The 27,156-nt window shown below is 46.2% G+C and overlaps 1 protein-coding gene across 2 annotated transcripts in view; it reads right to left on the reverse strand.

Annotated features, from left to right (window-relative positions):
• Window positions 1-398: 398 nt before the first annotated feature.
• The window catches only part of LOC123044902 (THO complex subunit 4B), a 30,266-nt gene continuing 3,508 nt past the window's right edge, over window positions 399-27,156 (reverse strand). The window contains exons 3-5 of one of the 2 annotated variants that reach the window (XM_044467786.1): window positions 15,039-15,107; window positions 14,766-14,950; window positions 399-1,014 (exon numbers count right to left, since the gene is read on the reverse strand). In XM_044467786.1, coding sequence (XP_044323721.1) covers window positions 720-1,014; window positions 14,766-14,950; window positions 15,039-15,107 — 549 coding nt within the window. In that variant the 3' untranslated portion in view covers window positions 399-719. The remainder of the gene's footprint in view (window positions 1,015-14,765; window positions 14,951-15,038; window positions 15,108-27,156) is intronic. The other variant, XM_044467787.1, reaches the window with a different exon arrangement.

Genomic DNA, 27,156 nt, shown 5'->3' on the forward strand with positions numbered 1-27,156 from the left:
TGCCTTTTCTTTTGGCCAGGCCTGTCAAAAAACAACACAAAGCAAAATAGCAAAGCCGATCAGCTAGAAGAAATTCAATAGAAATGAAAATACCCAAATACAAAGTAAAAAAAAAGGCCCAGCCCAACAAAATGCTGCATCAATCCGGACAAAAACAGCACACCTACAAGAAACAAAAACAGTTGCTAAAAAAAATACAACAAAACAAGCTAAAAAAGGTGTGCTGCATAAGCGACCACACAAAGGGATGATATCACTTAGACGTGACATAACAAAGTCTAATCTCGATGAGCCTTAGACGGATCCTTTTGCAAAACTCAGGATTTTATATCTAAAGATTCAGTTAGACAATCCAAACAAGATGATATGACATATCCAAGATTCAGTTAGAAATTGAATTTAACAAGAACTAGTTCTTTGTAATCTTACTATCCAAATAAACCCCAAGAGAACACCCATGTTTCAAAATTAGGTAATACAATATATCCAGCACTCGGAGTAGGGATATAAAAAGCGCAGCAGATGTAAATGTCGAATTAATGCCTTCCAACTTTTCTCAACATGGTACCTGACGACTAAAAGCAGAAAACTAATAATGCAACAGTCTATGTATATACTCCCTCAGTTCATAAATAAGTGACGTGGTTTTAGTTTAAATTTGGACTAAAACTACGTCACTTATATATGGAAGGAGGGAGTATAAAATATACATCAGAGCCTCATTTTTGCTTCACTGCTGCTGCATGATACTGCTCCAGTTCAGCATCAAGATCCGCAGCAGAGGTCGGAACTCGGCTGCGATCATGCCCCCTGGCTCTACCCTGTCCCCGCCCACCACCGTCCTGGACAGTGTTTCCAGGACGAACGTTGCCTTGAAACATTCCTCTTTTGCCAGCACCGCCCTGACCACTGCCTCCAGAACGACCATTACCATGAAATGGCCCTCTCGGGCCACCTCTCTGAAGCAGACTGCAAAAGGAGTACCAAACTAATGAACGTGTGCTGTAAAAAGGCCTGCCAAAAATAAAGCTGGTTTTACATTCACTGCTCAAAAGGCCTGCAGAGCCAAATCTATGCCAGTTGACATGCAGGCTACACAATGTGGTTGACATCTGGTGTCCCGCAAACAATAGATTGCATTTTGTAATATGAAAGGCTGTGCAAGTTAATACCCTAGAAAATGTACAAGTGGATCAGTATCTACAGGCATGTGGCTGGAATCAGTTTTGCAAATCCAAATGAGGAGCCACAACCCTCAAGTCCATAATCAGAATTCTTCAGGTGCAGAAAACTCACGTTCAAACTTCATTTGTGTGCGGTGAAACAGCCTCTGGACTATCGAGTAGATGCAACTGTCCAAGGTCAAAATCATAAAAAAGACCTTCGTCCCACCATATAGGTTAACTTTCTTACAAATAGTCATTTCATGATGCCAGTCCAATCGGGAACGCGCACAGCCCCACCCCCTTGGTGCCTTCTGTTGCACGGCGCGAAGAACGTGGGGCAGAAAGGAATACTGGGCAGGGGGATGATGGATTATGGATGGGCTTAGGCCTATATAAGACAACAATCCCTGGTTAATCTCTAAGGCCCATGCATGTGTACGGCAAGTGGTGGGAAGTATGGTGGGCTACAGTAAGAAGAGTGAGACCTCTTTATAGGGGCTGCTCTACCATTTGCTATTGAGAGTTTGGGAATAGGAGCTGTACACGCGCGCTCCTCCGCCGCCCGCCTCGCCACGCCATGACTCATCACGCCGCGGGTTGCGCGTATGAGCCGAGCTGAAGCTTATTTTTGCCGGTCAGGAATGGTTAATTAATCTCGGATTAATTAACGAGTCGCTTACGGAAGTGCCACTGTCCGAGACGTTGGACCGTGGACTGTTCGCGGACTCGGTCGTGGGCCTGAACCCAGGCCCATCTACTCGACGTCCTATATAAGAAGGCCCTGGCCAGTGGAGTGAACCCTAACTCAGTTCACTCACTCCCTCTCGTACAACCCTAGTCGTCATCTACTGTTCCTCTCCCTGTGCTGCTCCCGGCGATCCCATCCCGACGACCGCGTGCACGGTTAGTCGGGAGAGCAAGTGCCTCCAGAACCCTATCATTTGAGATCCTGCCCAGGAGAACGGCAGTAAGGTTTTTGGAGAGCGTCTCGACGCGACTGCTCCCGATCCGTCCCCGTCTTCGTCCGCCTCTGCTTCCACTACTTCCTCTACATCGATTCCATGGCTGACGACGAAGTCGCCAAGAAGAAGGCCTTGGCTGATGCCGAGGTTGCTGCCGCCGCCGCCGCGTTGGCCTGGCCAACAGGAGGGCATGACTCGTTCATCCCCTATCTGCTCGTTCATGTGCTGGCCGTATATATGTTGTTCATAGATGTTTTGTTTCTATGTATTGTACGTGCTCACATGCTTAGGTACCGGTATGAGATACATACGTATTTGCCATGCTAATTATTTACTCGTGGATTAGATTAGTCAGAAAAGTGCTAATATTTCCAACAATCCAAAAACCTTATTTTAGGCACTTTTCGACTCATGGCTTCGCCGCTACTCTGAAACCCGAAAAGTTTACTGGGACGCATTTTAAGCGTTGGCAGACCAGGACCACCTTGTGGCTCACAGCAATGAACGTGTTCTGGGTTGGTGGTGTTGGTGGTGTGTCTCCCATGGTAACAATTGCTCCTGAACAGGAGAATGCGTTTAGAGAGGCAACCACCATCTTTGTGGGAGTCGTTCTTATTGTGATCGGAGACAAGCTTGTGGACGCATATCTCCATATGCGTGTTGCCAAAAACTTGTGGGATGCGCTCGAAGCTAAGTTCAACGCAACTGATGCTGGGAGCGAGCTGTATGCTATGGAGCAGTTCCATGATTACAAAATGGTTGATAACCATTCTGTATTGGACCAGGCCCATGAGAGACAGTGCATCACTAAGGAGCTGGAGCTCCTTGAGTGTGAGTTACCGGACAAGTTTGTCGCGGGTTGCATTATTGCAAAACTTCCTCCTAGATGGAGGAACTTTGCTACTTCTGTCAAACACTTGAGACATGAATTCTCTATAGAGGATGTCATTGGTCATCTAAGTGTTGAGCAGAACTCGAGAGCAAAGGACTCACATGTGAAAGGGGCAGAGGGTTCTTCTAGCGCCAATGTGGTGCAGAAGAACTTCCACAAGTTCAAGGGAAAGAACTCACTCCAGCAGAATACTACCTTTAAGAAGAAGGGTAAGAAGAAAGACAAAAAGAGAGATGGTTGCTTTACTTGTGGTTCAGAGGAACATTGGGCAAACAAGTGCCCAAACAAGTACAAGAAGCCAGGACAGGACTCCAAGTCTGTCAATGTCACTCTGAGCAACAATGACGGGGCATCTGGGTATGGTAATCTGTTTACCGTACTTTCAGTTTGTCAGTCCACCGATTGGTGGGTTGACACTGGGGCCAATATTCATGTGTGTGTTGATGTGTCTTTGTTTTCTTCTTACCAGGTCGCACGAGATTGTTCCGTCCTGATGGGGAATGGCTCGCATGCTTCTGTTCATGGTGTTGGCATGGTAGATCTGAAGTTTACTTCGGGAAAGATTGTGCAACTGAAGAACGTGCAGCATGTCCCCGCCATCAAGAAGAATCTCGTTAGTGGCTCCCTTATATGTAAAGAAGGGTTTAAGTTAGTATTTGAGTTCAACAAAGTTGTCGTATCTCGGTATGGACTATTTGTTGGAAAAGGATATGATTGTGGTGGTTTGTTCCGCCTTTCCCTGGAGGATTTCTGTAATAAAGTCGTGAACCAAATTCATTCTAATGTGAACGAATCTGAGGTTTGGCATTCACGTCTTTGTTACATAAATTTCGGTTGTATGACGCGGCTAGCTAACATGGATTTAATCCCGAAGTTCACTTTAGTCAAAGGCTTTAAGTGCCATGCGTGTGTGCAAGCTAAGCAACCTCGTAAACCTCACAAACCTGCGAAGGAGAGACACCTGGCACCGTTAGAGCTCATACATTCAGATCTGTGCGAGATAAATGGCGTGTTGACTAAAGGTGGAAAGAAATACTTCATGACTTTAATTGATGATTCCACTAGATTCTGTTATGTGTATCTGTTAAATACAAAGGACGAGGCTCTACACTACTTGAAAATCTATAAGGCTGAAGTTGAGAACCAACTTGAGAAGAAAATAAAACGAGTACGGTCTAATCGTGGTGGATAGTACTTCTCTAATGAGTTCGATTTATTCTGTGCGGAATATGGTATTATTCATGAGAGGACGCCTCCCTATTCACCCCAGTCAAACGGGCTTACTGAACGGAAAAACCGTACTCTAACAGATTTGGTTAACGCCATGTTAGATACAACGGGTTTATCCAAGGCATGGTGGGGGGAGGCTGTATTGACAACATGTCATGTCCTGAATAAAGTTCCCGCAAAGGATAATGAGACTACTCCCTATGAGCAATGGGAAAAGAAAATAACTACTCTCTTACTTGCGCATTTGGGGTTGTTTGGCGAAAGTCAATGTGCCGATCCCTAAAAAGCGTAAGCTTGGTCCGAAGACCGTGGACTGCGTTAATTTGGGCTACGCTAAGAATAGCGTTGGCTATAGATTTCTAGTAGTGAAATCTGAGGTACCTGACCAGAAGGTCGGTACAATTATAGTCTAAGGATGCTACATTCTTTGAGGATATTTTTCCCATGAGAGATATGTAAAGCACCTCTAGACTGGAATCTAATGAGATTCCTGAACCTGCCATTCCGATGGAATATTATGAACAAAAGAGTGATGAAAGTTTCACGGAGGATGACGAGGAAGCTCCTGTTAAGAGCAGGAGGGACTGCAAAGTCTTTTGGTGATGATTTCCTCGTGTACCTCGTGGATGATGACACTCCTAGTTCCATTCCGAATGCTGACTACTGGAAGGATGCGCTCCGTAGCGAGATGGATTCCATCTTGGCTAATGGAACATGGGAGATCATTGATCGTCCTTATAGTTGCCAACCATTGGGATGTAAGTGGGTGTTCAAAGGAAGCTTAGGCCCGATGGTACTATTGAAAAGTACAAGGCTAGGCTGGTGGCCAAGGGTTATACCCAGAAAGAAGAGGATTTCTTCGATACTTACTCACCTGTGGCTAGACTGACAACCATTCGAGTGTTACTCGCTTTGGCTGCCTCGCATGGTCTTCTCATTCATCAGATGGACGTTAAGACGGCTTTCCTGAACGAAGAGCTAGACGAGGAAATTTACATGCAACAGCCAGATGGCTTTGTAGTAAATGGTCAGAAAAAAGGTGTGCAAGCTAGTGAAATCTTTGTATGGCCTGAAACAAGCGCCTAAGCAATGGCATGAGAAGTTTAATACAACTCTGACATCTGCTGGCTTTGTTGTTAATGAAGCTGACAAATGTGTATACTATCACTATGGTGGGGGCGAAGGAGTAATATTGTGTCTGTATGTCGATGACATACTGATATTAGGCTTTTCTATCTCATAACTTTGAGATGAAAGGCCTAGGCGTGGCTGATGTTATCTTGAACATCAAGCTATTAAGAGATACTGAGGGTGGAATTACACTTTTGCAATCCCACTATGTTGAGAAGATTTTGAGCCGTTTTGGATATTCGGACTGCAAACCTTCTGCAACACCATATGATCCTAGCGTGCGGATTCAAAAGTTCGAAGGCACAGCTGTAGATCAATTGAGACATTCTCAAGTGGTTGGTTCACTAATGTACCTAGCTTGTGCTACTCGTCCTGACATCTCATTTGCTGTGTGCAAACTGAGCCGGTTTGTTTCCAATCCGAAAGATGTGCATTGGCATGTTGTTGAGCGAGTGATGCGCTATTTGCAAGGTACTGGGAACTATGGAATTCACTATTCTGGGTACCCGACGGTACTTGAGGGGTATAGTGATTCGAATTGGATATCTGATGCTGATGAGATGAAAGCCACAAGTAGATATGTCTTCACACTTGGTGGTGGTGTTGTTTCCTAGAAGTCTTGCAAGCAGACGATCTTAACAAGATCGACTATGGATGCAGAACTCACAACATTAGACACATCATGCGTCGAAACAGAATGGCTTCGAGAGCTTTCGATGGATTTGCCAGTGGTTGATAAACCAGTCCCGGTTGTCCTTATGAACTGTGACAATCAAACTGTCATTGCCAAGGCTAAGAGTTCAAAGGACAATATGAAATCCACAAAGCACATAAGAAGAAGATTGAAATTTGTCAGATTCCGTACAAAACTAAACCAGCTTGAGCTCAAGGAGATTCACCTTAATGGACGTAAATTCACGTGGTCGAACGAAAGGGGGAGGCCAACCCTTGAGAAGATTGATCATATCTTTTGCACCAATTCATGGGAGAAGGATCATCCCTCAAGTTTTCTAGCGGCATTGGGATCCGCAATATCGGACCACTGTCCCCTCCTCCTGGACCTAGACACAGACTTCAGATTTGGAAAGCGCTTTCGCTTCGAGGCTTTTTGGGCCAAGGCCGAGGGCTTTTTTGACACGGTCCCAGAAGCGTGGAACTCTATCTCATCCATTGGGAACCCATATGTAGTGTTGGATAACAAGCTAAGAGCAACAGACAAGAAATTGCAAAGCTGGAGCGACGGGTGGATCGATAACGTCAAACTACGAATCTCCATTGCTCTGGAGATCATTATGCGGTTGGACGTGGCCATGGACACGAGGCAACTGACGGCCGGGGAAATCAACCTAAGGAGAACCTTGAAACACAAACTACTTGGCTTGTGCTCGCTGGAACGCTCCATAGCACGGCGAAGATCCAGACTGCTATATCTGCGCGAGGGAGACGCCAATACCTCATTCTTCCAGCAGCATGCACGCCATCGGACTAGAAAGAACATGATTCTCACTCTAAAGCATAACGACCGGATCATCACAGGCTAGGAGGAGCTGACCGAAGTAGTGGACAACTTCTATGACGACCTATTCGGTCACGCCCCGGTGAGGGCACACTCCCTGGACCTAGACAAATTGGAAATGCCGAGCAAGCTACTGGATCACCTTGAGAGGCCGTTTTTGGCGCAAGTGGAGAGGGTAGTAAAAGCGATGCCACTTGACAAGGCTCCGGGGCCGGATGGATTCACCGGTCGGTTTTACGCTACATGTTGGCACATCATCAAAGACGATTTCATGCGAGCTATGGACATGTTCCACCGTAATGACATGAGAGGCCTCGGTGCAATAAACAAGGCCATAGTCACTCTACTACCCAAGAGGGCAGGCGCCATAGAACTAAAAGACTTCCGACCGGTGAGCCTAGTACATGGAGCCATCAAGATCTTTGACAAGGTACTTGCGGACAGACTTGTGGAGGAGCTGCCAACCATTGTGGGAACACACCAGAGCGCTTTTGTTAAAGGAAGGCTACTGCATGACAACTTCATGTAGGTCCAAAGCACGACGCGTAGGCTCCATGCTATTAAAGAACCTTCTATCATGCTACAGCTGGACATCACCAAAGTGTTCGACTTGGTACAATGGCCTTTCCTCATTGAGACGTTGACAAAGCTCGGCTTCGGTCGAAAGTGGGTGTCAGGATTTGTGGGTTGTTAGGAACTACAACCACTAAGATTGCAGTCAATGGTATACCAGGGAGGAGTATATACAACTGCCAAGGGCTATGCCAGGGAGATCCGGTATCTCCAATGCTTTTCATCATGATCATGGAGCCCCTCCAAAAAATGTTCGACCTAGCCACAACCCGAGGCCTACTTTCTCCTCTGGCAAGAACAAAAATAAGGCAAAGGATATCTATGTTTGCAGACGATGTGATGATCTTCATCAAGCCGCAGGACGTGGAATTAAGGACTTGCTCGAGAATATTGGAGATGTTCGGTGAAGCATCGGGCCTCAAGGTCAAACTCCTGAAGAGTGCGGCAATCCCCATACGCTGCTCAAGTGATGATGTAGCGGCAGTCCAATCTACTATGAGATGTCAGATTGGATCCTTCCCATGCAAGTACCTCGGCTCACCACTAACCCTCAGGAAACAAACATCAGCACAGTTGCATGATCTGGTGGACCAACTGGTCGCACGCTTGCCCACATGGCAAGCATCATCCCTACCCAAAAGTGGACGTCTGTTGTTGGTGCAGTCGGTATTGCGCGGTCCCGATCCACGCGATGATGGCACTAGACATCCCGAAAAAAACGCTTATGGCAATGACGAAAATATGCAGAGGATTCTTGTGGTGTGGAAAAGACAAGGCCAACGATGGAAACTGCACAGTGGCGTGGGACACCATATGCACACCGAAGTGGGCAGGAGGCCTAGGACTACCAAACCTCGGATGGTTAAACTGTGCTATGCAGGCAAGATGGCCGTGGTTGCAACGTATAGACCCCTTGCGGCCTTGGAGTGAGTTCCAAATCAAGGTACCCAAAGAATCCATGGAACTGTTCAAAGCGGCAGCCAGAACCACTATTGGAAATGGACGCACTGCCTTGTTCTGGGAGGATCGTTGGCTTCAGGGATACCGCGTACAAGAGCTGGCACCGGGGATATACGGGGACGTGCCGAACAGAATCAGGAAGATGAGAACTATACAGGGCGCGCTAGCACATGGTTCCTGGGCGCGTGACTTTGGCTTGGAGCTGACGGAGGTGCGGCTGCTTGAGTTCTTCAATATATGGGACCGCACGGCCACAGTCCAGCTAGACGACATGATCCCGGACACAGTAATATGGGCGTGGGAAAAGGACGGATGTTTCTCAACAAGATCAACATATGCCGCCAAGTTCTGGGGGAAGGAAGTATTACCGACAGCAAACTTTACATGGAAATCGTGAGCCCCCCTCCGATGCAAATTCTTCTCCTGGCTAGCCATCAAGAATAGATGTTGGACGTCCGATCGCCTAGCGCGAAGGGGACTTCCCCACCAAGACAAGTGTCCATTCTGCCATCAACATGATGAGACGATCAACCACTTACTCCTACAGTGTGTCTTCTCGAGACAAATGTGGACGGTAATAGGCACGGTGATGGAGTCGCCCACGTACGCGCCCAACCAGCTGGACGTCCTAACAGATTGGTGCACCAACAGGACAAGCAATCGGCATTCGGACAAGGACAACAGAACGATCACCATGCTGGGTATGTGGACACTATGGAAGCACCGGAAGGCAATCATGTTCGACGGAGCAACACCCTCCTTACATCGGGTCATCAAAACCATAAGCGAGCGGGTTTAATCAAGGACGACCTCGACCATTTCGTAGTGGAGATAGCTAGGTGGATTAGCATGAGAGATGAGTAGGACAGCTAGGCCGGTTGTGGCCGGGTAGTGTTTGCATGTAATTGTATGTAACACTACTTCTGGAGGGTTTCTTTCATCCCTTTCCTTCTTTAATAGATGATATGCACACTCATGCATATTCTAGTTATGAGGGAATCAAGAGCACACTCGTTATTGCACTAACCCATCGCCTCTGTGGCCTGCATGGGCGTGGCCCCAGCAGCGCCAGGCTCCACGCAAAGAACAAGGAACCTGATGGACCTGATGCAAAGCATCTTATGGGCATCACCATGAACCCATCAAACGCCACAAGCTTCAAGTGGACCATTGACAAGGGCACGTGCAGCACCCGAGGTGACATCCTTCCTATATGAGCTTCCTATACTTGCATGTGAGACATGACTTCTACCTCAAGGAGGAACGCTATGTGTAGTTAGGTGTGATGAAATCGAGCATGGAAAGGCAAGGAAAGAAGGCCAGGCTACAAAGAAGACGGGACTCGAAGAGCAGAGTACCTACCTAGGGGGCCAACCAGCCAACAACAGAAAAGTCGAACTATCTGACTTGGGGTCCAACCCAATGCCGACTTAACCGAGCTCTCTGGATGAAGTCAGATGGTCCAACATAATTTATCTGACATAACATCCGACATGTCAAATAATCTGACATTATGTCCGACTTACAAGCCTCGCTGGATCATGTGTCGGACTATCCGACATGTCTGCGCTCAGTGAAAGGGGCCACGTACCTGTGTACCTTTCCCTCTTTGGTTAGACTATATAAACAGTACTCCTCCATTCTAGGGTTAGCAAAGCATAAACTAAAAACTTGAGACTTGCTCAATCCATCTCCTCTTAAGAGGTTCAAGTCCTCATCACTGGGGAAGAATCCCTTGGATTCCAAGGCCTCCATCTCTCATAGAGATTTGGGGGGAAATATCTCTCAAGCTCTCCATACCTCCTAGAGATTGGGGAAGAACTACCCTTGTTTCCTTTACTTTCCAATGCTTTTTGTGGATCTAAGATGCGCCTCTTGTATTGACCTAGGATTTTAGGCTAATTGGAGTGGATCTTGTCCTATTGAGTGTTTTCCTCTTGTTTTTCCCTTATTTGCACTTGCACCCTCTCAATCCACCTTCAATTCGTGAAGACCGAACCACACTTGCCCCATATCGTTTGGTATCATGAGCAATGTTGCCACGAATTGGAACCCCACCCCCTCATATTTATAGCCTAATTTGGTTTATTCTTCCCAATTACAAAAATCCCCATAAAAATATCCTCACCCAATTTCGAGCAATTTGTTGTTTCCGGTGATGTTTTGGTTGGACTTGATCCATGGATCCGTGTTGTGCGAGTCAATCTACCTTTGATTTGTGTTTCCCTAGCCAATTCTCCCCCAAAATTTTCCTTTTCTCCCTCCAATTTCGAGTTCTTCCTCGATCTGAGCAGTAGCTTCCTGGACAAAGTCAGATTATCCGACTTGTCGAAACATTCCGACTTCATGTCCGGCTTCACCCAGGAGCGCACGGTGACGGCTACAACGAGTGGAAGGCATCTTCGACGGCTTCAGACCAAGGGCTTCTTCGACAAGCACAAGTACCCCTACACCGCCCCATCTACCACCAAGCTCGCCTATGACGGCGATCGATCCATCCTGTTGACACCTTTAAAGGAAGCAAGGTCGGTCCCCTCCAAGTTTATAACAGTAGAGGTGTCGACGAGGTATATCATTTCATCACACAACTTTGCCTTCCTTGCCACTACCCTTGTGAGCCATTCCATTTTTTGCAATTACCTTGAACCTACCGAGACTAGCTTATCGAGTATTGTCAGGTATCGCTCACGTGCCTTACACAACTTTTTTATCTCATTGATCATTTGGTATCTTGTGAGGTGTGTTTTCTATCCTCGCATTATCTTGATGGCAATGTTCTTGTAGTGTTGATCTTGGCTCAAAGAATAAAGGCAAAAGGAAGAAAAGTATCACAAAAAAGAGAAAGAAGAAGCTTGTTAGCAAAAGGTGCAAAGAGCAATAGAAATACAAGTGCCAAGGATACTCGTAGGAAAACATCAAGTTTTGGCAGTAGCAGAGTAGTCAAGTGGTCGAACTATTGCCCTCTACGTGCAATCAAGCTAGCGTCTCTCCTCAAGTTTGTGCACCATGAGCTTAGTCTTCTTTGGGACAATTTTGTATTGCTCATTTTCTTGGTTGCACAAGCCTCAATATCTTTGCACGTGCGTATTTTTCTTTTGCCTCTCTATCCTCATTTGTGATATCCAACCATACAACAAGATAGCGGATTTCCAACCATACAACACCTTACACAAGTTGGTTCATCAAGAAAGCAAGGTGAAACATCAAGTTCAAGATGACATCAAGTACTCCAGGTGCTCCCCCTACCCATCAAGAAACTTCATCACCAACTCTCAAGCTTCTACAAGTGCGGAATCTTATATTCGAGCTACACCCACTACTGGTGGTCCATCAAGCTCAAGGCCGTTGGCAACTACATCAAGTCGCTCTCCTCCAAGTACTATCAAGCCAAGTGCTCCCCCAAATGCAATATTCCAAGGGACTCCACCGGCAAGACAAGCCAAATCCAATGCTTTACATGCAAAGGAGTGGTCACAAGACCTATGAGTGCCCTACAAGAGGCACTATGATCCTCAATGTCGATGGAGAGTACAAATCTTATAGTGAAGGAGAATTGGAACCTTTGGATCATGTTGCTCCACACCGACAAGTCAATTAAGCTAAAGATGATCAAGTCTTTTATGACAACGACTCAACTCCCACAAGAGTTGTCTCCAAGATCCCGACACTTCAACAACAAAATGACGATGATCAGAGATGCCATATCTTCCACATCAAATAAGGAATCCAAGGAAGATCCATCAAGGACATCATTGATGGTGGTAGTTGGCACAATTTGTGCAAGTGAATAATTATGCTCCAAGTTGCATCTTACAAAGAAGTGCCATCCTCATCCATACAAGGTCCAATGGCTTAGTGACTCCGACACTATCAAAGCGAAACACACGGTTGAAATCTCCCTCAAGGTTGGAGCATATTAAGATACCTTGGAACGTGACGTGGTCCCAATGACCGTTTGCCATCTTCCATTGGGCCGCCCTTGGCAATTCGACATTATAGTTTCAAACGGAAGGGCAAAAAATGTGTGCTTCATCCCATGATCAAGAAGAGACTAGTAAGGGAGTGACCCACCAGAAAGTTATATAATCATTAGCTGGTTATCCCTAGGCGGGTCTGGCCAGGTCAAGGATATGGACGCCATTTGCTCTTCTCTAAAGCCTTCTCAAGGCATTTGTATGATTTAGCTGTCAAAGGTATATTTGCTTCTGTTATATGAGTTATATCCTGGTCGTATGACCCTTGCATGGTATTCATTTATTAATTTGACTCTCCGGAGTTGTATATGCATGTTCTTGCGGATCTGTATTGGAATTATGTTGTCATACTTGCTTTCCACCCACATGGCGTGCACGTTGCTGTTTGAAGGTGGTGTCTTAGGATCGATATTATGCTGTTTGAAGGTGGTGTCTTAGGATCGATATTATACAGATGTTGGCGGATGCACTAGATCTGCATATTGCGGGTCCCGGGGCGCTACACAGGGCCGCTGCCCTGGCATACGTCTAGCCTCCACTCTTTACACAGCTCCCCTTCACAGTCCTCTGGGGCCACTGTAGGGATGTAAGTGGCAAATAAATGGCGTCCGCAATCCCGTTTAGTTAGTTTTTGCTAGCTTGATAGTTCATTTTCCTCAAACAAACTTTAAACCTTTTTGAACTATCATATCATAAGTGGACTTTAAACGGGACCCGGTTGACATCCCTAGGCCACTGCCCCGCCATACTCCACCTGCAAGTAGGCCACGCAACCGCATAGCCGCATGACCTGACTGCCTCGTAACCCAAGCCACACCAGACAATTGCCAGCGGCCCCCAATGGCCATCCCGACAGACACGCCAAATCAACTCCAGGAGTCACACCAGCCAAGTCGACACAGACCACCACTCAATCAGCATCAAGCCATTGATCGTCTTCGTACTGTCACTATCTCCATTGTCCCGACATTCGATCCCACTGCTGCGGAAGCACCGCACCATCTCCCGGGCCCACCGCCCAAGCATCGAACACCCAAATCCACTCCTGGCCTGAACCACTCAAGCGCATGCCTCACTTCCAGCAGCATCTAATCATTCATATTCAAAGCAGCAAACTTATGTCCTTTATTTTACCTTTTTGTATCTCCGCGGTGCACCTAAGATATACCTCACATCCTCAATTTCTCATTTTATGTTATCGGTAAGTCCTCCATCAAAGAGTGGCAGCAAACTTATGTTCTTTATTTTACCATTTCGTATCTCTGGAGTGCACCTAAGATATACCGCAACATTCTCAGATTCTCATTTTATGTTAGCGATAAGTCCTCCACCGAAGGGTGGCAGAGTTGCTGCATGCACAAACATGAACAGTTTTAAGCTGGAAACGTCTACCAAGTGGAAAATGTGCCTCATTGTCAGAACATGCTGAACTATAACACAATCTTTCGCTTCGCATCTTTTGGCAGCTAGATGAGGAAAAAGAAAAAAATATCGTATGTCAGATTTGTTTGGCTACTTCTAGATGCTTCCACTCTAGTGTAGTATTTCTTTTCTTTTCTACCCTACCTACAGTAGCTATGAATAGAATGGTGAATCTTAAATAATGTTTTTCTAGAGTGTTCCAGCTATAAGTAGAAGTATGTAAAGGCTTCCCAAAGCCCTATAAATAGGGGTCCTCACCTCTACTTTGTAACCAGACTATGTACCCCACTACCTATAATAGAACTTGGTATTTTTATCTAAGATCTTGGAGTAGATCTTGTGCTCTAGGAGTTCCGAATTGAACTCCAGCTGCCATATTGGCCTACATTCGCCTCTAGAGCGATATCTAGTGCAGCACGTTGAAGTAGTTCCTTCAACTCTTGTGTTGTACACTTTGTAGCAGCAAGGTGGAGTTGCTCCTCCACAACCCTGTGCTGCTTCACAAACAAAAGCCCTATATTACAGATTGCGATCATCACCACATTATTAGATAATTTAGACTGAACAACCTAACTCTGAATGCTATCACGCAGCAGCAGTAGGGGCACCCACTCACTGTGGCTACACGATCACGGAGAATAATGATCAGAAGTGTTACCAACGAAACAATTTAAAACATTGACAAACATAAACAAGTGTACTGGAATCTAAATTTCTACATTTCCAAACTCTGCTACTCTTCCATTTGGCCAGATGTTAGGCTCAGGACACAACTTAACCAATTTGATGCATTAAAAATGACAGATTGCTTCAAAGGATTACAAAAACATCAACAGGTGTAGTGCAAGAGAATGTCCTTATATCAGTGAAGCGAAAAGGATATCCCTTTCTTCGACAATGATTAAACCATACATAAGAAATCTAATTAAAAAGACTAACCTGTTTGGCATTGCATTGTAGTTAGAAGAAGTGCCGTTGTACATCAAAGGTTCTGTTGGGTGTGGCTCGGTCTTATTTCCAATGAGCTCTATCTTCATTGGCTTCCCATCAAGCAGAACACCATTATATCTCTCAATAGCATCCAAAGCATCTACTTTTCTTGCAAAGACAACTTCCGCACTTCCCTAACAAGAAAAGAGTCAAGAAAGATCTGTGGTGTAGAAACTACAGATGATATATGATACTTGGAGAAGACATTGCTCAACAATCTACCTGAGACTTCCCATCCTTATCGTAGTTAACAGAATAACGTTTGAGCTCACCAATCTCTGAAAAGAGTTCCTGACAAGATAAAGAAAAAACAAAGCCCATCGGCTACAATCACATAACAATTAAATTATGTGCTTAAAACAAATGTAGAGTTACGTGTTGTTCGCTTTGGTCACAAATTCATAATACTTCTTTACTTCTCATGATGAGTAATTTCACTTTGGGCCATGTATTATGGGACTTGGGTTACTTTGAAGAACAAAATAAATAATAAATAAATTGGAAGTATGATATTTGTATAAATATATCACAAATTCACAATGACCATGTTTAGAATGGACATTATCGCACTGACAACTAATCAGGCCTATGTGGTCACACCGAACATGGTTCAATGCTACATAATGGTACAAGTATGCATGGTTCAAAGTGCAACGATTTCATTAAGTGGTTCAGAGTGACTCAACTTTTATAACATCCATGTTGCAGTTGGGCCCATAGTTTTTATCACAATATAAACATGCCATGCCATGGTAAAACTCGCAAAAATATAATTGTACATTTGTGATCAATCTGTTTGTACAATCTTTGTGTAACCCACTCTATATATTCAAATATACAGTTTTACTATTCTACAACTTCCATAACCTGACTGTAGAGGCAGTACAAAAGATCGAGTCAAGGCAGGACACATTGTTATTGGAAGGCAGTGCAAAACTAGCTGTAGAATAAGTATTATGCAACCGGTTGCAGAATAGTAATAATCTATTTTAAATATATTATTTATCAAAGACTGGAAAGCAAGATCATATTCTTCCGTGGTGATCAGAACTCGTTTGGAGGGAGTACATGAGCTCAATCTGTCACATGGAATTATGAAATCTGTGGACCAATAATCATGGAGATTAAGAGATGGTCTCTCAAGGAACACTTCACACTAAAATTATTAACAGATGGTCAAGACCTGAACTATTCCAACACTGAAAATTTGTATGAAATTCAGAGAACAAGCAGGATTAAGCCGCTTAGATCTGGGTTTCTATTACATGGAAAGGAAGAAGGTAGGTACAGCACGCCACAGGCGGCTAGGGTTTAACCCAATTACAAAAGCATAACCGAAAATGAACGAGGAGAGGGCTTTATAGCCACTACAGTGCGGGAGCAAGTGAAAAGTAGAGCAACAGGAATTAAAGCAAGTGGGCCATTGTCGGACGATCAACAGTGATACCAAGGGCTTGGTGCTTCGGATGGTCGATCAACGGTTAAGGAAGCAGCCCATTGGCGAAGCAGTGTCGTGCGCCATCAGCCGATGGATCAAAGATCAACGTGAAAAACAAGCTACCAAGCAAGGGAACAATAGAAGTGGATATCTTTAGTTAACTTCAGAACAGGGCCTGACAATTCGAATAGAAGTGGATATCTTCAGTTAACTTCAGAACAGGGCCTGACAATTGCCCCCAGCTGAGACAGTACTTGTCCTCAAGGCTGGAAAGATGGAAAAACCTTCTGGACAAACGCCGAATCTTCCCATGTTGCTGCTTCCACCGGTAGATTGGCCCATTTGATCAGCCAGCGAACAACTGGGATGCTGATTGCAACCTGTGGCCTGCGAATGAGCTTCCTCTCTAGCACAGCTTCAGGCTCCATCTGTATTACGCCATCAACATTCACTAATGGGACATGAGGAGAGGGAATGACCTGAGGTCCAAGGTGTGTCTTGAGCTGGCTGACATGGAATGTGGGGTGCAGCTGACACCCTTCTGGTAGGAGCAGTTTGTATGTGGTATTCCCAATTTGTTCAATTACTCTGAAAGGCCCATAAAACTTGAGTGTAATTTCACATGCTTATGTAAACTCAGTGATGTGTGTCTATAGGGCTGCGGCTTGAGATATGCCACATCACAAGTTTGAAAAGATTTGTCTTAACTTTTTCTATCAGCATAACACTTCATTCTTTGTTGTGCCTTTAGTAAGTTGCCCTTTATGATTTCTTAGGCTGCTTGTCTGCTCTGAAGCAATGTGTCACTTCACATATAGAATCAAGAAGAGCAGATTCAGCAACCATAGGAGGAGACAATCCATAAAGAGCTTGGGATGGTGTGATTTCAGAGAAGTATGGAAGGTGGTGTTGTAACGCCCCGAGACCGATGCGCCACATGTCTTCCAGTTATTCGCCATCGTTGCCATGTCATTCGCTTGCGTGTTGCACTTTGCCATGTCATCATGTGCATTTCATCTGCATGTTTTCAAAACTTGCATTCGTTCGGGTCTCCCAGTTCTATCCATTGTCCGTTCTGAGCCGAGACACACTCGCCCGCGCCCGCGGCACCTCCGAAATATTATTTTATAAGTGGCACAAAAATGTTCTCGGAATGGGATGAAACTTGGCGTGCGGTCTTATTATAGTCTAGGTAGACCGCCTGTCAAATTTCGTTGCATTCGGAGTCCGTTTGATAGCCCAACCGTTAAACATATAGCCGCAATATAGCCGGTCAAACGTCGGACGTTTTCGGTCTCCGGAAACTGCCGCCGGGCATCTCTCTCTCCTCTCTTCTCAGCCCATCTCTCTCTAACACAGCCCACTAGCCCCTCACCTAGTCCCCCTATGTCCGGAGCCGCACGATCGCGATCGTATGGTCCGAAACCCCCCCCCCCAAAAAAAACCCCTAAACCTAGCCCCCCTGCCTATTTAAACACCTTCCCCCTCTCCAAATTTGGTGAACCCTATCCCCTACCTCTTCCCCGTACCTCCCAGCCACCTCCACCTTGAAATCCACGCCGCCCCGCTCCCTCCTCGCCACTTGTCGCGCTGCCATTGGCCGCGCCGCCGGACCAACCGGAAGCCGCCACGCGGTCTCCCCGCGCCACCTCCAGCCGGCCTCCCTCCGCCGCGGCCCGCCCCGCCCGCCCGCGGCCCGCCCCGCCCGCCCGCGGCCCGCCCTCGCACACCCCGCTCGCCCCGCGCCTCCCAAGCCGCTCGCCCCCCACCTCTGCCTTCGCCGCCACGGCCCTCCGGCGACCACCAGGCCGCCGTCGGACCTCCTCCGCCGACCGCCCTTGCCGGATCTCTCCCGCAGGGCCCCGTTCCAGCTCCTCCCCACCGCCAGCAGCCACCGGAGGTCGTCGTCGCCCCAAGCCGGAAGCTCCGCCGCCGCTCGAAGCTGCCACCATCGTCCCGCGCCGTCGCCCCACCTGTCCCGGCCTCACCCTCGAGCCGTTCTCCGGCGAGATCCAGATCGGGACCGCCCGGGTCTGCTCGCCGCCGGAATCACCCCGATCCGCCCTGCCGCTGTCGTCCCATCGGCGGCGGCCACGCCTTGCCACCGACGCGTGGGCCCGGCCTCCCGCGCCCCTGAACCGGAGAAGGCCGCCTGAACCGGTCGGTTCCTCTGAACCAGACCGACCCGTCAGAACCACCCCGAACCAGGCGCCGGCTTTCTCCAACCCGTCCCCGAGCCGGCCCATGGGCACTAGGTGAGCACCCAGCAGCTATCCCCCGCCCTGTGCGTTGTTTAGTTATCCGACGCTCAGTTTTCAGTCCAGCAAATTCGCGTAGGTCCCTGTTTGTGAACATCATATTAGCATGTTTGAATGGTTGTAACTTTGTGCATGTTTGTCCGTTGGTGATGATCTGCATATGAAAATGTTGTGCTCTTCGTGCTCTACATGATAGTTGCATTTGCATTCATGTTAGGTATCATCTTGATTCCATAATCATCGCTTCAAAAGTGCTAAGTGATATTAAGTGCAGAAAACTGTTATAACTTGCCATTTTGTCTTTTTCATAGCATTTTGGGTGATTTTCTTTTGAGTAACATGCCTAAATGTTTAGAAGCATAATTATGTCATCATTGCCATGGTGTAACCCACTTATCATGATATGCATTGTTGTGACTAGCACAAGCTTGCCAAGTGACCTACTCGTTGTTTACTGTTTTCAGAGACTTCGTTAATTCTGGTTAAGTCTGAATCTGTTATATTGTGATGCCATGTTTACTTGTTGCTACCAACAAATCCATGCATAATCTGAAGATGTTCAGTAATCATGTTTTGAAGTCCATGTTATGCTCTATCCATCCATGCCCTTGTTTGCAATTACAGCCTACTGTAGCTTGTTCTTTTCATGCTCTCAAATTGTTTTAAAATATACCCGTCAGCCTGTTAGCAGCAAGTTCATTTTTGCCGAGTGCATAGTTAGTGTTCTATGCATCCTATGACCATATTCCTGACATGAGCAGATGCACAAACATGCCATCTTACTGTTGGTTATATTTGCATGCCATGATATGTTGTGTGTTGAGTTAAACAAGCTTGCAAACATGCCTACTTAATTTTGTTTCTGCCATGTCCAGTAAATTCCACTAAGTCTGAAAAACTGTTATCATTTGCAATCTTGCCATGATGTTTTAAACTTGTTCTAGTGGTTTTCAGCAGTAGCTCAGTAATCATGTTTTGCAGTGCTTGACATGTACTTCAATGTCATGCCCTTGGTTGCCATGTAAACTTGTTGTAGCCTCACTCAAATTTGCTTTCAGGTGGTCATCATGCTAAATCTGTCAACCTGTTAACAGCATGTTTCATTTTGCAAAAATCATAGTAAATAATATATGCATCATATGGAGTTGTGCCCATGTAGTAAGTTGGAGTATGCCATGTCTGCTACATGCTCATGTCCTTTGCATAAATATTAAAATTGATGTGCTTGTTGTTATGTGCCTCCAAAGTCAGCATCATAATGTTACTGTTTTGCATTCCCAGATTTTCACTAAGTCTAGAATCTGCTATTTCATGTTTGCATCTTGTCTTGATGAATGCCATGAACTTGTTGCTCCTATGTGTATGCCATGTTGCATTATTTGAGCTCCATGAGATGTACTAGCATGCTATACCTTTTGATGCTATCTTCATGCATTGTGGCATCCTTGTTTCATGCCTCCAACATGCCATCATATTAACTCTGCTCATGCATATGCCCAGTTTTTCTGCAAGTACTAATCTGTAACAGAACTTTACTTTTTGCATTGATCATATTGGTTTAATCTTGATGCCTATGAACCTGGACCTTAATGAGATTTGAAGCATGTTATCTGTACTTTGAGTGCATATCAAGTTTGTGGCCATATAATTCCTGTAGCATGTTGTTTTGATGCTTGCAACGTGCCTAGTTACTGTTTTAGGCAGATTGTTGTTATATCTTATTTTAAGTGTATATGTTGAACCGTTGCTCCGTTTTGAGCATGCTCTATATGAAAGTTGCTTGGTTTGGCATGTAGTTTCATCATGTCATGTTGCATCCTTGATTTGAGCATGTGTGCTTGATGTTTAAACGCATTTTGCATCAATGCCATGTTTAACTTGTTTTGCTCATATCTTCTAGGTCGTAGCTCCGAATTAAATGAACCTTATATGTAACTTGATTAGAAAAACGTGTAGACCATCATGATGCATATTAACTTGTTGTTTAACAACTTCAACATAATGTGTTATCAGATATGGACCAATTTCGAAATTTGCACATGGGGAATTTCCGGAATTGGTGTATGTTGATTCCGGCCTCATTTAAACTTGCTTTGATGTGGGGTTCTTGTATGCATCATCTTTTGCCATGAGTAGCATCATGTAGCCTTGTCATGCATCATACTTGAATGAGCATCATGCCATGTTATGTGTTGTGTGTTTACCATGTTGTTTGCTCCTTTCTGGTTGTGCTTCTTCTTGATAATTCTTGTTTTGTTACGATCATGAGGATTCGTTCAACTACACTTGGTTCGTCTACACCTGTTCGTCTTCTTCATGGACTTGTTCTTCTTCCTAGCGGGATTTCAGGCAAGCTGACCGTCACCTTGGATCTCACTACTATCTTTGCTATGCTAGTTGTCTCGATGCTATCGCTATGTCGCCCTACCTACCACTTGTTTATCAAGCCTCCCAAATTGCCATGACAGCCTCTAACATTTTCCATCATCCTAGCAAACCGTTGTTTGGCTATGTTACCGCTTTGCTCAGCCCTTCTTATAGCGTTGCTAGTTGCAGGTGCAGTGCAGGTTATTCCATGTTGAAACATGGATATCTTGGGATATCACAATATCTTTTATTTAATTAATGCATCTATATACTTGGTAAAGGGTGGAAGGCTCGGCCTTTTGCCTGGTGTTTTGTTCCACTCTTGCCGCCCTAGTTTCCGTCATACCGGTGTTATGTTCCTTGATTTTGCGTTCCTAACACGGTTGGGGTTTATGGGCTCCCCTTAACAGTTCGCTTTGAATAAAACTCTTCCAGCAAGGCCCAACATTGGTTTTACCATTTGCCTAATAACAACTAAAACTTGCATAGGGACCTGCCGGCCCCCGAGGTCTCTTAATCAACCCCCCCGGGTCAGTGCTCCTCATGAGTGTTGGTCCACCTACCTAGCAGTCGGCGGTGCCGCCTTGGGGCAACTCGATGGTATTTTGGCTACCATCCACTTCACATAGACGGTGTTGTCCTGAGAATGAGATACGCGCAGCTCGTATCGGGGTATCGACGCACCGGGTGGTCTTGTTGGACTTGTTTTACCATTGTCGAAATGTCTTGTGAACCAGGATTCCGAGCTTGATCGGGTTGTTCTCGGAGGAGGATTTTCCTCCGTTGATCGTGAGAGTTTGTGATGGACTAAGTTGGGACACCCCTGCAGGGTTTAATCTTTCGAAAGCCGTGCCCGCGGTTATGTGGCAGATGGGAATTTTTAATATCCAGTTGTACAGAACTTGACACCAGATCCGAACTAAAATACACCAACCGCGTGCGCAACCGTGACCTTCTCTTTTCGGGTGAGTCGAGAAGAGAACACTGTGGGGTTATGTTTGAACGTAAGTAGTTCAGGATCACTTCTTGGTCATTACTAGTTTGCGACCGTTTGCGTAGTTTCTCATCTTATTCTTGTACTCGTAAGTTAGCCACCATACAATGCTTAGTGTTGCTGCAACCCCACCACATACCCATGGTAATGGGATTGCTGAGTCCTCGTGGCTCATAGATTACTACAACAACAGTTGCACGTATAGGTAATGCGATGCTCATGACGTGAGAGCGATGTTTACTTGTTTTAGAGTTCTTCTGCTTCTTTGATCAGGGGATAGGTTCCTGGTCGGCAGCCTGGGTTAGCAGGGTGGATGTCAGTTTGAGTTTCTATTTGTTTCATCTTTAGTCGGATGTCACTCTTATGTATGTTGTTTGATGTTTTCATGTGGCATTGTATGCCTTTCGTATGTATCCCCGTCCATTATCGATGTAATGATATCCACCTTGCAAAGCGTCTTCAATATGCGGCTCTATCCTTGGTGGGGCCTTCGAGTTCCTCTCGGATAGGATCGCATATTGGGCGTGACAGGTGATGTACCACCACTCTGCCAAAGTGAGCCACAGCTCATCCATTTCTTTGGTTGTTGAAAGCTCATGTATCTTAAATAGATTTCCAAGCACGGATTCACTCTTTCGGTTTGACCATCAGGTTACGAGTCATAGGATGTGTCGAGGTGGAGCTTTACACTCGAAAATTTCAACAGTTGCTACCAAAGATGACTAATGAATATCATGCTTGTCAGTCACAATCACAGTCCGCAAGACAAGTAATGTAAATATGTTGTGAGAGAAAGCTTTAGCCACACTTTTCACGTAGTAGGATGTTTCATGGAATAAAGTGAGAATATTTAGTAAATCTATCAACCACCACCAATATCATGTCCTTATCCACTACCCCTATAAAAGAACCAAAGGGGGCAGATCCAAACTATCTCAACCATTTAATCATGCGATTTAGCGGTCCATAATCTCCCAATGTTGAGCGCCAGCAAGCCACCAATCCCACCGATCAACCCCTAATCTTGCACGGTTAAGCCACTAATCTTGCTCCTGCCTCTCCCCACTCATCCTGCCCACCTCTCCCGTTCAGACGGTACACACGACGCAAGGCGCCCCCATCGCTGATGCCAGAACCACATAGGTCAGGGCCGCCAACGGCGACCGTCGTTGCCGACCAAATTCAAAGCACCCCGTCTCCCCGATGGAAACAGTGCCTCGGTGATGGATTCTGCAGCGTGGGACATGACTCTCCTGCTGCTGCAAGGCTGCTTCGACCCAGTGTACGTCGTTGCCCTGCGTTTTGGTGAGCAGATACGCCAAGCCAGATCATAATGCCATGTGTGCAATATGGGATAGTGAGTTAAGAAGGTAATGTTGGGAGACCATGTTGAGGGCATGGTGTTTTGTTCCACTTGAGCCGACCTAGGACCCAGGATCTTGGGCACTTACGTTCAAGAATGAGCGCTCTAACCACGTGTGGGAGTGGTGTATGCCCCCCCACCCACCCCCCACGGGTACTCGAAACTGTAGACTTTTCCAGGAGCCGCACGCTGGTTTTACTTTTGTTTCTTCCATTCGGATCCACTAGGTGGTTGACCACAATTAGGGGCTACAACCCCTGGTGGTTCACAAATTGTGGACAGGCAGACGGCTGACCTCAGTTCGAGGCAACATTCAATCCTGACCGCTTCCCACTCACGATTGAGCCCTGACTCGGAGAGCCGGTAGGACACTTGATTGATTCGCCGGGTGGCTTTCTAGTCTTGGATATACCTAGGGCAACAACGTGCATGTTTCAAATCTTCAGGTTCATACCTATAATGGACCAGCAGGTGGTTTTGACGGGCATGTGTGTGGGTAAATTGGTGCAACCCTGCAGGGATAAATCTATTTGGATAGCCGTGTCCACGGTTATGGACAACTTGAGTCGGTCGATTTGATCATAGCACAACTTCAACTTGTAATCTCTAAAACTTGCCCACCCTTAATATTGTTAGTTAATAGAGTTGCACAACTTCAAATAATTAATAAAAGATGCCAAGTAAGTTGATGCGGAGCATCCTATGGACATCACCATGTCAAGAGTCCATTTGGCAAGTGACACGGGCAACATCTACTTCATACATACAAAGGTGAATCATCTCCTTCACACGTGTCCACTTGTACCTTTCGAGGATGGTATACTACTTGACCCCTCTCTCGTGTGCATACATAGGTGTGAGCGGAGCTACACATTCATCGAGGAGGAGTCCAAGAAGAAGAGAACATCTACACCATCCTAGAGGGAAGCCTAAAAGCGGAGAAGGAAGCGCCAAGAAGGCAGCAGCTCCCAGGCGACCCCGTGCGCACGGGCCCCTCCGACCCCATGCCCACGGATCTCCCAGGTTGGCGGTCCTGAAGACCCCGTGGGCACGGGCATGTACCGTGCCCACGGGACCCCCGTGTCCACGAGCCTCACGGACCCCATGCGCACGGGCTCAACGTCAGGTCTCTGGATACCCCGTGCGCACGGGCTCCACTTACCCCGTGCACACAGGGCCCCCTGAGTGTTGCTGCAGGCTTTGCCCATGTAATCCCCATTTCGCCCCTGCTTACCCCTTCATCCCCTAGGACTATATATACTCCTTCATCTTCTCCATTTAGACTTAGCTAAGAATAGATCTAGACATTGGAGCTTAGCTCATGTACCTCCCCTTGTGGGATTCCTCTTGAGAGAGAAGGCTCCATTGGGGAAGATCCCTAGGGATTCAAGACCTCCTTGTGGGAAGGATCTATCTAGATCATTAAGACATCATCTCCTTTAGATTTGAGATGAACTCTATCATGTATCTTTCTTTTGTTGTTCTTGTACCTTTGTGGATCTTGTGTAGATGTGAGTCTAGTGGATGTGTGATTTGGGCTTGTTCTTGAGTGTTCCTTTTGTGTTTTTCCCTTTGTGTTCATCTTGTGCTTGGGGATTTCCCCTACAATTCGTGAAAATCCATCTTAGGGTTCCACCCTACAACATTATGGTATCATGAGCCGAGGTTTCTCACGAAATTGGAGTACCCCCTCCTTGTTCTCTAGCCTAATTTTGCTTGTTCTTGCCCAATTTCGAAAATTCCCACAAAAATAGCCCCAAAAAAATTCTTGCAACTTGTTGGTTCTTGTGAGCTTTGTTGTGTTTGATCCACGATTTTGATGTTTGGCAAGTGGATCTAGCTTCCCCCCCCCCCCCACACACACACACACAATCCCCACCACGAACTCCTTCAAGTTTGCCCGTAAATCGCGAAATTTCCGCCCCCCCGTGCCCACGGGCCCCCGCGAAGTCTCTGGTGACCCCGTGTTCTCGGTACGTGTACCGTGCGCATGGGACCCCGTGTCCACGGGCCCTAGACCCCGTGCGCACGGCCCCCCTACAGCCGCCGCGAGCACTTCACCGTTTCGGCTCTAACTTTTGCATCTGGAGTCTGTTTTTGACATTCTTTAGCTCGTTGAGTAGCTATTGACATCACCCACCCACCTAGATAGGTTCCCACATCATTTGACTCCATCAAAATTTTGACATTTGGACATCTTTGCCTAGGCCCTCCACCATACCATCCGCAAAACCACCATAGCTTTCCGCAACCTAACACATTTCGCTTCATATAGCATTTGTGATTGTTTGAGTTGTGACTTGAGTCTCCTAAGGTGTTTCGGCTACTTAGGGATGGTTGCTTCTTCATCAACCACCACCACCACTTCCTTATTGCCATCTCCGACACCACCACCGCATGTCCGACACCACCATTTGACATTTGATATTTGAGATTTTGAGTTCGCGGTTTTTCACCGTTTCCTAAGATGTTTCGGCTACTTAGGAACGGTTTGACTTTGACATCACCGCCACTCATCATCACCAAGACGGTAACTTCGACGATACCATTGTACATATTCCTTGCCTTTGCATTGATAGCCCCGAGCCTATTGCGTACCTTACCTATCGAGACTAGCGAGTTGAGAATTGTCGGGCCACGCTATTTGTGCACCTTAGTGATATGCTTACGCTGCATAGCTAGTTTTAGCGTGCAATCATCTTGCTATCATCATTGTGCCATAAGTCTCTCCCGTGCATATCTTACATACTTGTCTCATATCATACTTGCTTGAGCATCAAGCATATCAAAAAAAAAGGGCAAAAGCTTTTAAGCAAAGATACAAAAGAGCTTGTAAGCAATAGAAATAGCATTGAGCCATTTTGCATAGTACACACACTTGGAGCATACATACATAGCATACTTGGGACTGAAGACGGCACTTTTACTCTCATAGGTTAGTGCACAAAGCGTATCTTGCCCATTTGAGCAATCGAGCTAGCGTCTCTCTAGAGTTGTGCAACAAGAGCATTTTCTGTGGCTTCCACATTTTGAGCTCGTTCCTTGGTTGCACGACCCCATTTATCTATCCATGTGTGTGTTTCCGTGTGTCACCATAGCTTTGATCTATTTGCTTTACATATAATTTTGTGAATCTTCCTCAACATTTTCAATATCTTGGACTAACATTTGCTTGAATTTTGTGCCACTTGTCCTAACCAAGCCACTCGATAAGATTTAATTTGTAGGTGTGAGTGAACAAGTCAGGTACCAATTTCACTATTCTCTCAACATATAACATTGAGTGACACGGGATACATCCTCAACTTTGGGAAACGGTATCTTGATATTGTTTATCTCATTTCCTACTCACCTCTACTCGATTCTTGTGATGGATAGGCAAAGCACAACATCTTCGGTCCCATGGTGATTTGGATTTCGATCTGAGGTCGGATCTTTCCCAAGGGGGAGGGGATGATGCGGAGCATCCTATGGACATCACCATGTCAAGAGTCCATTTGGCAAATGACATGTGCGACATCTACTTCATACATACAAAGGTGAATCATCTCCTTTACATGTGTCCACTTGTACCTTTCGAGGATGGTATACTACTTAACCCCTCTCTCGTGTGCATACATAGGTGTGAGCGGAGCTACACATTCATCGAGGAGTCCAAGAAGAAGAGAACATCTACACCATCCAAGAGGGAAGCCTGGAAGTGAAGAAGGAAGCGCTAAGAAGAAGGCAGCAGCTCCCAGGCGACCCCATGCACACAGGCCCCTCCGACCCCGTGCGCACGGGCGTGTACCGTGCCCACGGGACCCCCGTGTCCACGGGCCTCACGGACCCCGTGCGCACGGGCTCATGCGTCAGGTCTCTGGATACCCCGTGCGCACGGGCTCCACTTACCCCGTGCACACGGGGCCCCCTGAGTGTTG

Source organism: Triticum aestivum, chromosome 2B, assembly GCF_018294505.1.
Source record: "Triticum aestivum cultivar Chinese Spring chromosome 2B, IWGSC CS RefSeq v2.1, whole genome shotgun sequence".
Classification (NCBI taxonomy): domain Eukaryota; kingdom Viridiplantae; phylum Streptophyta; class Magnoliopsida; order Poales; family Poaceae; genus Triticum; species Triticum aestivum.